This window comes from Mizuhopecten yessoensis, unplaced genomic scaffold, assembly GCF_002113885.1.
Source record: "Mizuhopecten yessoensis strain PY_sf001 unplaced genomic scaffold, ASM211388v2 scaffold10847, whole genome shotgun sequence".
NCBI classification, from domain to species: Eukaryota; Metazoa; Mollusca; class Bivalvia; order Pectinida; family Pectinidae; genus Mizuhopecten; species Mizuhopecten yessoensis.
The window spans coordinates 1,754,780-1,767,830 of NW_018408751.1; the positions used below are offsets into that span (position 1 = coordinate 1,754,780).

A 13,051-nucleotide genomic window follows, 5' to 3' on the forward strand; every position below is an offset into this window, starting at 1 on the left:
AAAGCGAGTATTTTATTTCATTGCACAAGTCCCTTTGGTGCACATGGGGGAAACGGAAGTGGTGTTAGGCGATGTATTTATATCTTACTTTGAGAAAAGTAAATAAGAAAAGAGCTATTCATGTCTTCAGTAATTCGAACAGCATGTGTACACGGCGTAGTGCCATGCAAAGATGTAATCGGTCTGTTGTATCTACTCCGAGCTCCCGAGGTTATTTTATATCGATAGGCAGTCTGCGCAGTTGACATAAGGGCAATGGCTTAGAATTATGTAAATAAGATTTCGTATTGTTTGTGCAACGTTTACACGTCTGAAATCAAATGGTGAACTGTTCTATTCATGTACATACTTGAAATCATTTAAGTTTCGGAAGATTTTTATTTTCACGATTTGTTTTCGAATAAACTCGATAACGAAAAATTCAAATATTTCTTCATCGTTTATTGATAAAAATTAGCCAAACATTACCATACGCATAAACGCAAATAAAATATTGAAATATGTAAACCGCTCATATCGTCTGTATGATGATGTGTAGGCACTAAAGACAGTTATTTGTGTACTGTATATACTTTTCTACACAATATACAGAATTATTTATATCAGAAAGCGGCAGTAGTAAACAGGGACTTTAGAGCATTAACCAAATCGATTTATTGATAAAACGACTGTGTCTAGAGCACACACACACACAAGAACACAAACTCCTCATAAACCATACGCATTTAGGCTTTTCTTCCAATTAGTCTAAACATGTTTATGCCAGACGCAGACACTTGATTAGGCATCAAGGTATGACAACTTATTAACGCCTTACAATGACGATGGTAACATTGAAAACAGGCATATTTTTCAGATAATATAGCTAGATTTTATGATTTTTATTTTGCACATATCTAAATTATTTATAAAAGAATCCAATAACAAGCTGTGAATTTCCAAACAGAATGTATTCCAAGTCTAACTAAATATTAAAAGTTTTGACATCTGCATCATAATATAATAGTTCTATCACTCGTAAAATGTTCATGTTCTAAAATAAAATAACCAAAAGCGTTCTCACTCGGGTGTGTCCACAATTGCGAGTTGCATTGTCAACAGGGTTTGGTTTGGTTTGTTTTGTGATTTACGTCCTTTTAACAACTATGGACATTGACGGACGTGCCAGGTTTTGGTGGTGGAGGAAAGCCGGAATTCCCGGAGAAAAACCACCGACCTACGGCCAGTACCTGGTGACTGCAAACCCGCGACCCAGTGGTGGAGGGCTAGTGGTAGCAGAATGTCAGACGCATTAACCACTTGGCCACCGCGGTCAACAAGGCAGAAGAGGCATAAACTTTAGGAGCTACACTGGTTTCTAAGGGTTTTGTGCAAAATATTCACCTCAAAATCTTCTAATCGAAAGTGATTAGGTGGAGGTGGGTTTTTTTAAAGTTAAAATGGTTTTTAATGTATTTAAAAAGAAAAGTCATCGCGCTTCATTTTCTGAGACCGGTGAGAGTACAAAAAGGTTATTTACCGAGTTCCGTGAGCGTAGCCCGCATGAAACGTCAAATAAATGTTGTTTAACTGACAAATGAGTTAAATTCGTATATAGCATGTTTAAGGAACATTATCGCTGCTATGTCGGAAATTTAATTAGGAGAATTTAACAAAACCTGCCATCTTCCAAATGATGAGTTATATCATAAATCCTCTATTTATTCAAATACGTGTACTTTTTTCCTCCGACTTCAACGAAATTGTGGGATGATGTCCCATCATTAAGGATAAATCATTTTTTTGCAGATAATATTAAAAAGTACTAAAGTCGCATTACTAAGAACTTTAAGATGATGAAATTATGACGGATTACAAATTTAATTTTCCACAGGATACAGATTATATTTAGTATGTGTCGATTTTATCTTTAATTCAACGACATTGCTACGTATCATCTAATCTAATTCCGTGGTATTATGCATTCGGTAAGTCAACAGATGAACCAATCAATAAAACCTACATTCAGCTTGTTTGAGGTTCGACACTTCAGGAACGTTCTGTACAGATCAAACACTTGTAAAAACTACTTCTCTTAAAAGGGTGATAAGATTTGTAATAAGTTTACCAGTGTGAACTATGTGTTTGGTTTGCTTGTTTGTTTGTGTTTAACGGCCCATCGACAACAATAAAATGTGTTTGTTGTTGATGATTTGGTGAAAAATTAGCATCGGTTTTGGGCTTAATTAAACTTGTTTAGTGCATACGATGTCAAGAACCGTTCACAGTAAAACACTTGTTATTAGACTGCATTGACTTTCAGCCAACACGAGAAAATGCCGATAATAACACAATAAGTCTTGCATCGTTTTTCGAAACAATAAATATCTCTTCAATTCTTGACTATCTGAAAACTGTTTGTCTGTTCCAACAGATATAGGGTTCCATAGTCAACTTTGATATTCAAGTTGACGTTTGTCTTAAGACTTTTCCGTTTTTTATACCAATTTTATCGACCAATTATGTGTTATGATGATATTTTTTCTGTTTTGATGGGCCGTTTAGAACGTACATTGTAATTATTGAAATAATAATATTTAATCAAATTCTTGTGGATACGATATCTGTCTAATTCAACTGGAATTAAATTTAATAACATACAGTTTAAATAAACGCTATATATGTACAGTTGTATATACAATGTGTCTGTAGATTTTGAGATCCTTACATGTACCCTGTCTGTGAGAGTCAAATATGGTCTTCGGCGTTTGAAACGGACTATGTACAGAATAATTTGTGTGAAATCGGGATAGCATCGTCGGAGTAAGCAGAACGCGTACACAGATAGAGAGAATGACCCTTAATCAATATTTGATCACAATTTCCTATTATTTGTCAGTCCCGACTGGCCTATTGTTACCGTAGTCAATGAAAGATGCCAATTACATAAATCGAGCATGTTTATTTAGGTCAGCGTGTGGTTTACCGCCATTGGTCAATGACCGGATGTGACGTCAACATATTACCTATATATATATTTAACAAGAAGAACAGTTAACTTGGAGTAAAGGACGTCTCGAACAGAACAGATATTGCCATAGGTCTCGCTTATATTGAATGTGAAGTTGGTTTGGTTTCTTTTGGTTTAGCGTTCTTTTAATATGGTTTGTTGGTGTACTTGCTTCCTTGCGATAGAGTGGAGCTGATGCCGACTTTAGAGTGCTACCTCACTGAAATACCACGCCGAAGGGACCGAAAAAAGTATTTCACACGGCCGGTATTTATATTATACTTACAACGGGTAAACCACTTGTTGCGATTACCTTAAAGGCTGTACGTTAAGCAGTGAATAACAACTACTATTGTTAAAGACTAATGCATCATATCCCGACCTGAGAACAAAAGAACAAAACCCATTGTCTACCCTAATTGGGTTAACGTTCAACAATGAGGCAAAAAACGAGGCATTGCCAAGAAAGGCGCTGGAAAATAAATGTTAGGAAGGCGAGAGAAAAACGAGAAACGATTATAAAACGTAGATACAGGCTGAAGATTCACCGAATTGTACTTCTCGATATTCCTCAGAACAATTTTAAATAAATTAAACGCTCCGATGTAAGCTTAAGGTTGGCGGTAGTAGCTTTTTTACAAGATCGGCCTAGCTTCCCAGCGTTACCTTGTGATTCAGCCGTTAAAGAGTTGCTACAAGTTGCCAACACTGGATGTATGTAGATGCAGAACCATTCTCCCACACTTTATAGCATTCCCGTTTGTGCTAGGGAAAGGTTTTACGACTTTGTCTATGTATTGATGTATAGTAGAAAGGCATAACCCAAAGGACAGAGTTTGGTCCGGACTTGTCCCCAAAAGTGAAGTGTATACCCGAGGGTCGTATATGTCTATTCTCACATCAATTTGATACATGTACAAATGTACGTGTATATGAACTTATTTTCTCACATTGTTTTCCAATTTATTTGATCGATAGGTGTAACCGTCATCTTGAGGCAAAATATTAACTTCTTTATCATTTAATGGATTTTAAAATTATTTATTCCACTGTAAATTGGCCCCGTTCTGAATTTTAAAAATTTCGCCCGCAAGTTTGAAGATCTCTGTCTATATCACACAGGAATGGTAAATTCTTTTAGACCTACGCTGAATGCGCCTTTGCCGTCTGTAGACTTGTTTGAACACTCAGTAAAGGGACTATCTGACAAATGTCTGTCAATGTAAATACTGGCCGCGTCTTAAACGATTTTAATTAAGTTTACCCAATGTCCAAGTATAGCCGTATTCCTTCTATTGCCAAACAGACAAAAACAAACACTAGCAATAAATATACCCAAAGATCACTTGGAATAATTCTTTTCCCAAAAAATCTCCTTAAAAGTACATGATGTGTATTTTAATAGTTCCTTTCGCATCAAAGCACAATACTCTGAAATGAGATCAATATAAAATTGAAAAACTAAATAGTGGTATTTTAAAGGGGAATGCGCAGCATCATTTGCAGTCGACATATTGCTTTATATATTTCTAAGCATTTGACGAATGGTATCTGGGGGAAACTGGACCGAACCTGAAACGGCTTGGAATTGTAGTGCACATGCTATGATCATTACATTGCGTTGATCTACAGAATTCGTCATTGCATCAATGAGGTGATTATCGTCGCACCTTTAACGTTAACTGGAGAGCAAACATGTTTGAAAGCCTTCATCAAGCAGATATATATTGTAACATATGATTATTGAAACAGACATCTTAACGCGGTAAAACTGCCGAATTGCAATTGCAGGGGCAACACTTGACAGTATGGTTATAGGAATACTCACAGGGACCAGTCACATGGTACGACACACTGATACATTTGTAAAATGGTCTATATACATGTATAGTATGAACATCTTTGATGCTTAAATCCATATGCATAGTCATCGCTTTATATTTCTGCTTTTTATCACATGTTTTTTTTTTTTTTTTTTTTTTATTGCCAGACTTAATATACATATACAACCCAAGGCTCAGAAAATCAAATTCATTGACCATTGCGCCGATATGGTTTCGGGGTTGATGGGTGCAGAGTGAGAATGAGCAATACTTACGGCGTACGGTATGTGACTGACCAGTCCACTTCCAAGGACCCACACCAGGACAAGACGACATACGTCCCAGGCAAATGTCAGCTGATGATACCTCTCATGTATCGTGTAGGTACCTGCCCCGGGGACACTAGATCTCTTTTGGGGCAGATAAAACCGCCCCGCCCCGTATTTCACCAGCGCAACGCGTCTGACGTACTTCAACAAAACTGTCGCGTCACACACACAAATTACTGAAAACACAACACAACTAAACACAATCACTCCCATTGTAACCGCCATTCCCTGTCCAAGATCACTGCTGAGAAAATGACACTTTCCCTCCGAATGAAACGTATCTGGAACAGCCCCTATTATTGGTAGAAGCCCCAACACAGCCGATAGGACCCATATCGTAGGGACAACTCCCTTTACAATTGTTGTAAATTTTATCCGTTTCCCTCTTGTCGAGTATTTCATAATTGCCGACCACAAGACGGAGAGAGACAATAAGGTAAGCACCTGTAGAACCCTGAAGGTGATGAACGCCCAAACATAGAACTGACACAGAATATCCGGCCACGTGTTTCCGGTTATCTCCACAAGCGCGGGAACAGACGGCAGCAGAAGACTGTTGATGGACATTGTGATTGCGTATGAGAAAAGAAGAATATCTGAACCGTGATAAAAAGGTGTGTAGTGAGCGATAACGACGGCGGTTATAACGCCAGTGACGCCAGCAAGGGGAGATAACACCAGCCAGAGAACGTTGATCACAAATTCAGACATCGTTGTGACATGCTCGCCACAAAACACGTTTCCCCTTCTGACATTTACCCTTGACTTCTATTACTCTAACTCGCCAAACATAGACACCATTTTTCTGTCGTTTGCGGAAGACAGTAACACTACTCTTGATTAAGCCTCTTCCATGAATAAAACATCACCTCGAACTTCCGGTGAAGACGGTCGAATATATCCATACAACTATCAAATGGATTTTTATGTATCACTCCGCTCTTAGGTAAATTCCTCCGATGTACTTACATACGTTTGCACTCCCTATGATCATTGATTAGGATCCAGAGATGAGTAGACTTCGTTTCCGGGGAATCCCTTACTCCCCGACAGATTCCAATATAAAAGACTTTTATCCCATGTATTTTTACCAATAAGTAAATCTTTGACGTCGCTGGCCATTCTGTCGGTCTTGTTTACTTGGGCAGTGTGAATTCATGATTTCTTGTCTTCCACTGGTACCAGACCATATAAAGTTCCTGTAGTTCAGTTCTGAAAGAAAATTTTCAAAAAGTAAAAATAAAATCAATTAAATAATGCAGGAATCATTGATTAGAACAGATACAGTGTTATCTGAAAAATCTCCTTGACGAGATGAAAGTACTAGAGACTCGTTGAGAATTTGTCTTTTTATATTACATGTATTTCTTCGTCCTTAAGGATCATTTTTCTGCTTTTATAATATTATGTGATCTTATGCTGTTCAACTTATTTCACGTCCGCACAATAGCGCTTGCATTGTATTTGTCGGTAATAAACAATGTCCTTTAAATTTCTTAGTCTCAGACAAACCGTTCCTTCTGATAGACGTATATATATATAGTTCATTGTCGCTTCTACACCAACACAATCTCAAAACCAACAATCGATGGTTTCAATCCGGTGACCCGATTCTGTACGCGTTGCATTAATAGCGCCGATAATGCCCCATCTTCATAATCGAACACTGCCTACATAAATTCTATGCGTAAACAACACTTTTCTCTTCCAGGACCGAATATGAAACTACAGCCCCGATTTTAGACCCAGAAACACAATGCAATTCAGTATTAATAACTACCTTCCTGTACCCGTTTTTCCTCGTGAGCATGCGGTAATTAAGACCAGGTAACACTAACTTAGGGCTGTGTCTGTTAACATCTGTCAAGCACGTGGTTCGTCCGCTATTGTTGGTGATCAATTATTCATTTTCAGTTCGTAAATACACAGCAGAGAGGGTTATAAAAAGTCTGACAAAAGTTTCGCTCGCATAGGTAACATCACTGCGCCATAAGTAAATGTAATCAACGAAAATCGATCAACCACATATAGAGGTCAAAGGTCAAGTACAGAGTATACACAGACACGTGGCTGTTGTTTATTTTTATTCACAATCGGGTTTAAATGAAATCTTAAAGACAAATCTTATTTGAAAGCCCACTTCTATATGTGGATTGTTTAAGCACAAAGATCTTAATGTTTTCTGCCGATAAAAGTTTATATATATTTAGAATACCCTATTCATGACCTGTGTTCCTTTAAAATGAACATACTACACAACCTTAGAGATAATGTCTGGCTTTCGATAGCATCAATCGGATTAATTCAGTCATACAATAAGTCATTGAAGCACGGATAATTGGTTCGGGACGTCAGGTTGTATAGCGGCAGGTGATGTATAGGGGAATGTACCAGGTTCACGGGTGGTCAATCTCACCGATTAATTAAGCTCGGTCTTCGTCGATGTACCCTTTACGTTAGGGACGTATTTTCTCTTTGCAATGATTCCGTATTTAGCCATTCATTCAACAACCCTAATTATTTCAGCCTCACAACCCCATCTCCACTTACACATCCCCCATGCATCCCCGCTCCCAACCAAGAGCACCATCCATAGCCTCATACTCTATAGCCTCCCTCATACTCTATAGCCTCATACTCCATAGCCTCATGGCTTATGATACAATCATAACCCTCTTTATTTTTATATAGCCTTAATCTTTCGTCTTTGATCATCGTCTGATATATCTCTTTTCGTTTCTCTGTTCCTATATTTCTCTATTTATCTGTCTCAATCTTTCTATCCTACCTACTGTCCCCACTGATCTCTGTTCCCATCTTTCTATCTCTTCCTATCTTATATAGTATATGTCCTCGTCTTTCTTCCCATGTATCTGTCGCCATCGAATTCGTTCTCTCCTTTTTCCTTTGTCCGTCTTTCTCTCCTACTTGCGAAAAAAATGTTTATGTCTTCATCCGTCTATTCTATTTGTAACCGAGGTCAATCGTTTTTGAAATGCTTATAACAAATCAGAGACAAATATACATATATGGGTCGCAAGAGTAACAGAAGTCAGCTACCGGTAGAGATCGAACCCGGGACCTCTGGTATATTAAAGAGCGATTCTCCTTAGCTGAGTAAAATCGGTAATATTTTTTTTATGTTTCGTCCAACCAATAGCTTGGCAAGCTTCTCCCTTCAATAACTGATGTCACGATGTTTACAAATCAATATGTACTTAACTCAAAACACGTGACAATAAAGTCAGCAACATATACACGAGACTATCACTGTAAATCAACGTGTCGACTTGCTAATCACATTAGGGATGTCCCCGTGTGTTGTTGTACATGATGGTTCATAAACAGATAGCGATTTTAAAACCACATTACTATTCACGCCTAGAATCAGAGACTACACAAGCGTATACAGTTTGTATCTTTGTATAATTTGCATATCTCTAATATCGGTACTAAAAGTACATTTAGATCAATACCTTAGAATAACATTCAAAACTGCTTTATTTATGCTTACAAACAGGTGTCCAGCAATAGAAAGAGTTGTTCCATGTAAAATACCTGTATATAGTGTAATGTAATCCTATAGAACCTATCACTGAAGCACAAACACACTTCTATCATACACCTGTGGTGAAATGTCATACACACACCTAGTACATTGTATATACCTGTACACATATTTAATACACACACCTGTTATATACCTGTACAGACATGTATTACACACACTTGTTATATACCTGTACAGGCATGTATTACACACACTTGTTATATACCTGTACACATAATTAATACACGCACCTGGTATATACCTGTACAGACATGTATTACACACACCTGTTATATACCTGTACACATAATTAATACACACACCTGTTATATACCTATACCTGTACACATAATTAATACACGCACCTGGTATATACCTGTACAGACATGTATTACACACACTTGTTATATACCTGTACACATCATTAATACACACACCTCGTATATACCTGTACAGGCATGTATTACACACACTTGTTATATACCTGTGCAGACATGTATTACACACACTTGTTATATATATGTACACATATTTAATACAAACCCCTGTTATATACCTGCACAGACATGTAATAGACACACTTGTTATATACATGTACACTTATTTAATACAACCACCTGTTATATACCTGCACATACATGTAATACACACACCTGTTATATACTTGTACAGACATGTAATACATACACCTGTTATATACCTGTACAGACATGTAATACACACCCCTGTTATATACCTGTACACATATTTAATACACACATCTGCTATATACCTGTACACACACGTAATACACACACCTGTTATATATCCGTACACACATGTAATACACACACATGTTATATCCCTGTACATACATGTAATACATACACATGATATATACATGTACATACATGTAATACACACACCTGTTATATGCCTGTACAGACATGTATTACACACACTTGTTATATATATGTACACATATTTAATACAACCACCTGTTATATACCTGCACAGACATGTAATACACACACCTGTTATATACCTGTTCACACATTTAATACACACACATGTTATATACCTGTACACATATTTAATACACACATCTGCTATATACCTGTACACACACGTAATACACACACCTGTTATATATCTGTACAAGTATATAACATGTGTGTACTGGTATATAACAGGTGTTTGTATTAAATATATGTACATGTATATAACAAGTGGGTGTATTACATGCCTGTACAGGTATATGCGAGGTGTGTGTATTAATGATGTGTACAGGAATATAACAAGTGTGAGTAATACATGCCTGTACAGGTATACACACACCTCGTATATACCTGTACAGTCATGTATTACACACACTTGTTATATACCCGTACACACATGTAATACACACACATGTTATATCCCTGTACATACATGTAATACACTCACATGTTATATACCTGTACACAAACGTAATACACACACCTGTTATATACCTATACAGACATGTAATACACACATTTGTTATATACATGTACACATATTCAATACAAACACCTGTTATATACATGTACAGGCATGGAATACACACACTTGTTATATATATGTACACATATTTAATACAAACACCTGTTATATTCCTGCACAGACATGTAATACACACACCTGTTATATGCCTGTACAGACATGTATTACACACACCTGTTATATACCCGTACACACATGTAATACACACACATGTTATATACCTGTACACAAACGTAATACACACACCTGTTATATATCCGTACACACATGTAATACGCACACCTGTTATATACATGTACACATATGTAATATCACACTTGTTATATACCTGTACATACATGTAATACACACACATGTTATATACCTGTACATACATGTAATACATACACATGTTATATACCTGTACATACATGTAATACACACACCTGTTATATACCTGTACAGACATGTAACACACACACATATGTTATATACATGTAAACATATTTAATACACACACCTGTTACATACTTGTACACACATTTAATACACACACCTGTTATATACCAGTACACACATGTTATATACTTGTACAGATATATAATACACACACCTGTTATATACCTGTACACACATGTAATACACACACCTGTTTTATACCTGTAAACACATTTAATACACACACCTGTTATATACCTGTAAAGACATTTAATACACACACCTGTTATATACCTGTAAACACATTTAATACACACACCTGTTATATACCTGTTCACACATTTAATACACACACATGTTATGAGTCCGAAATAAATTTCCTTTACCTGAAGTCATCGTTTGTTTATAGTCATATTTGTTATTTTTGGTACGTATACATGATTTTACCATATACAAACAAACAATCATGTATCTATAAGGTTTCTCATCTGCAGTTCTACATAATGTTTTAAACAATCTGATGATTGAAACATACACACTGTACAAAGTAGAGGATGACACAAAATATCATTGAGTTATGGGGCACCATATACATGTACCGTACTCATCACTATGATACAAAAATACACATATCAACATTTAAAACAAGTTAAAACATATATGTTTATCACTTACACTGTTATGCTTACGTGTATCCATCCCACCTGTTACAGGTAGCATGTGCTGAGTGGGAGAAGCTTTCAACATCTTAATTATAAAACGTTCTTTTGAAAGGACAAATTGTTTAAGTTTTAATATTAAAATGTGTATTACAAGAGTCTAAAGTTACTCTGTATGTATCAGTAATGACTCAAACCCAGTGCATACAAATTAAAAAAAAAATGTATGTATATCTTTATAGAAATATTCACTGGGACATGAAAACTGTTACAGTTGGTATATGTATGGGCCTATACGGATGTATAGGGAGCAATATCAGACATGTTAACAAACGGTCGCCAGAGTAGTATGTCCCTGTGCTACAGAATAAACCAGCATTTGCCAAATAAGGGTGGGGGCATTTTAACGATAGCTGATCAAAACCCATAAAACGTCTAACATTATTCTGAGCACATCAGTTTATGTCCAAATACAGCTTTACTGTAACACATTCTCAGGTCCCTGTCCAGACCATGTCTAAATATTCTTACCTTTTGAATTTTAAGCAGACAGATCCTTCGTTGATATATCATTTATGGTTTTAGCCAGTCTTCGAGATATCGCCACACTATAGGTAACATGAACATATACTGTTCAGTACTTAATATAGATATATTAACAAACGTACCCATACATTTTAATATTTTCCTGAATAAACATGTACCTGATATTTTCCGTACAGTGTAATCCAGGTGAGGTTATATACATGTATATACGTTAAACCTTGCATCTATCCAGGTAATTACAGGTGATTTCAAATAGACAGGTGTATAGTATGACGATTCGGTATTGTTCATCAACTGTCGCTAATGTCCATCCCTATAGCCACACACGTCTGCTGCTGGAGTCGTCGCGAAGCCTTTGTCACATAGCCAGGTGTTTAGCAGGTAAGACCGAAAGGAAACACGTCGTTTATAGTGTTTACAACACTTTTTAAAACATCGCACACTGTTACACTCCAATTAGCACATAAGTCACTTGTAGGTAAAAATCACAACCGACTCTATTAATGATCTATTTATAGCTTGTTCCGTGCTGACAATGCTCGACGTAGTCACCTGTGTCGGGTACACGAGGTATCCGGTGTTCGCGTAAAGCACATCGCGTACGACGACCGGGGTGCACCGGTTACTGCCAAACAAAGACACCCCATGTCAGCTTCATAATTGTCCAAGACCAATTGTTGACGATGACACATTACCCGATGGGCCAGGCGTGGTCGTACGGTTGTGTGTGGCCATGTACTTGCATTGTGTGGCCGTCCGTTCGGTACTCTCTTCATTACACAGTATGCTGTTATTATGCTATGTGATGCTGGCTCGTCCATCGATCGATATCGAACAGTATAGGCTACAATCACACATGCGCAACACAGCAGTTCTTGTGAGTATACGTCAGGGTTCAGGATAGTATAAAAGCACATTAATATTCCGTGTATAATTGTAAGGTATTTATACATTTATGTGTTTGCTACCTTACACAACCAGGTAGATTTACGTAATATACATTTATAAAAAAACATCAGTGGCGTAAACGCTCCAATTAAATAAATATTTCTTAGAAAATTTCAGCCCGGGAAGGATTTCAGAACGGAAAACATTTTCAAAAAAGATATAGCCCAAACACATTCTTGTCTAACACTGCGCCGCCCCACAAATTGCTTTCTTACACCATGGGGTATACATTTGTGTCTTGACAAACTATATGTATAGCAACTAGATTGTTCATTCCGATGAAAAAC

General features: G+C 36.9%; 1 protein-coding gene across 2 annotated transcripts in view; it reads right to left on the reverse strand.

The window, feature by feature from the left end:
* The window catches only part of LOC110462969, a 58,509-nt gene extending 45,910 nt beyond the window's left edge, over positions 1–12,599 (reverse strand). The window contains exons 1-2 of one of the 2 annotated variants that reach the window (XM_021517261.1): positions 11,975–12,599; positions 5,088–6,353 (exon numbers count right to left, since the gene is read on the reverse strand). In XM_021517261.1, the coding sequence (XP_021372936.1) occupies positions 5,088–5,852 (765 nt within the window). In that variant the 5' untranslated portion in view covers positions 5,853–6,353; positions 11,975–12,599. Of the gene's footprint in view, positions 1–5,087; positions 6,354–11,801 lie in introns of both variants that reach the window. The other variant, XM_021517260.1, reaches the window with a different exon arrangement.
* Positions 12,600–13,051: the final 452 nt, after the last annotated feature.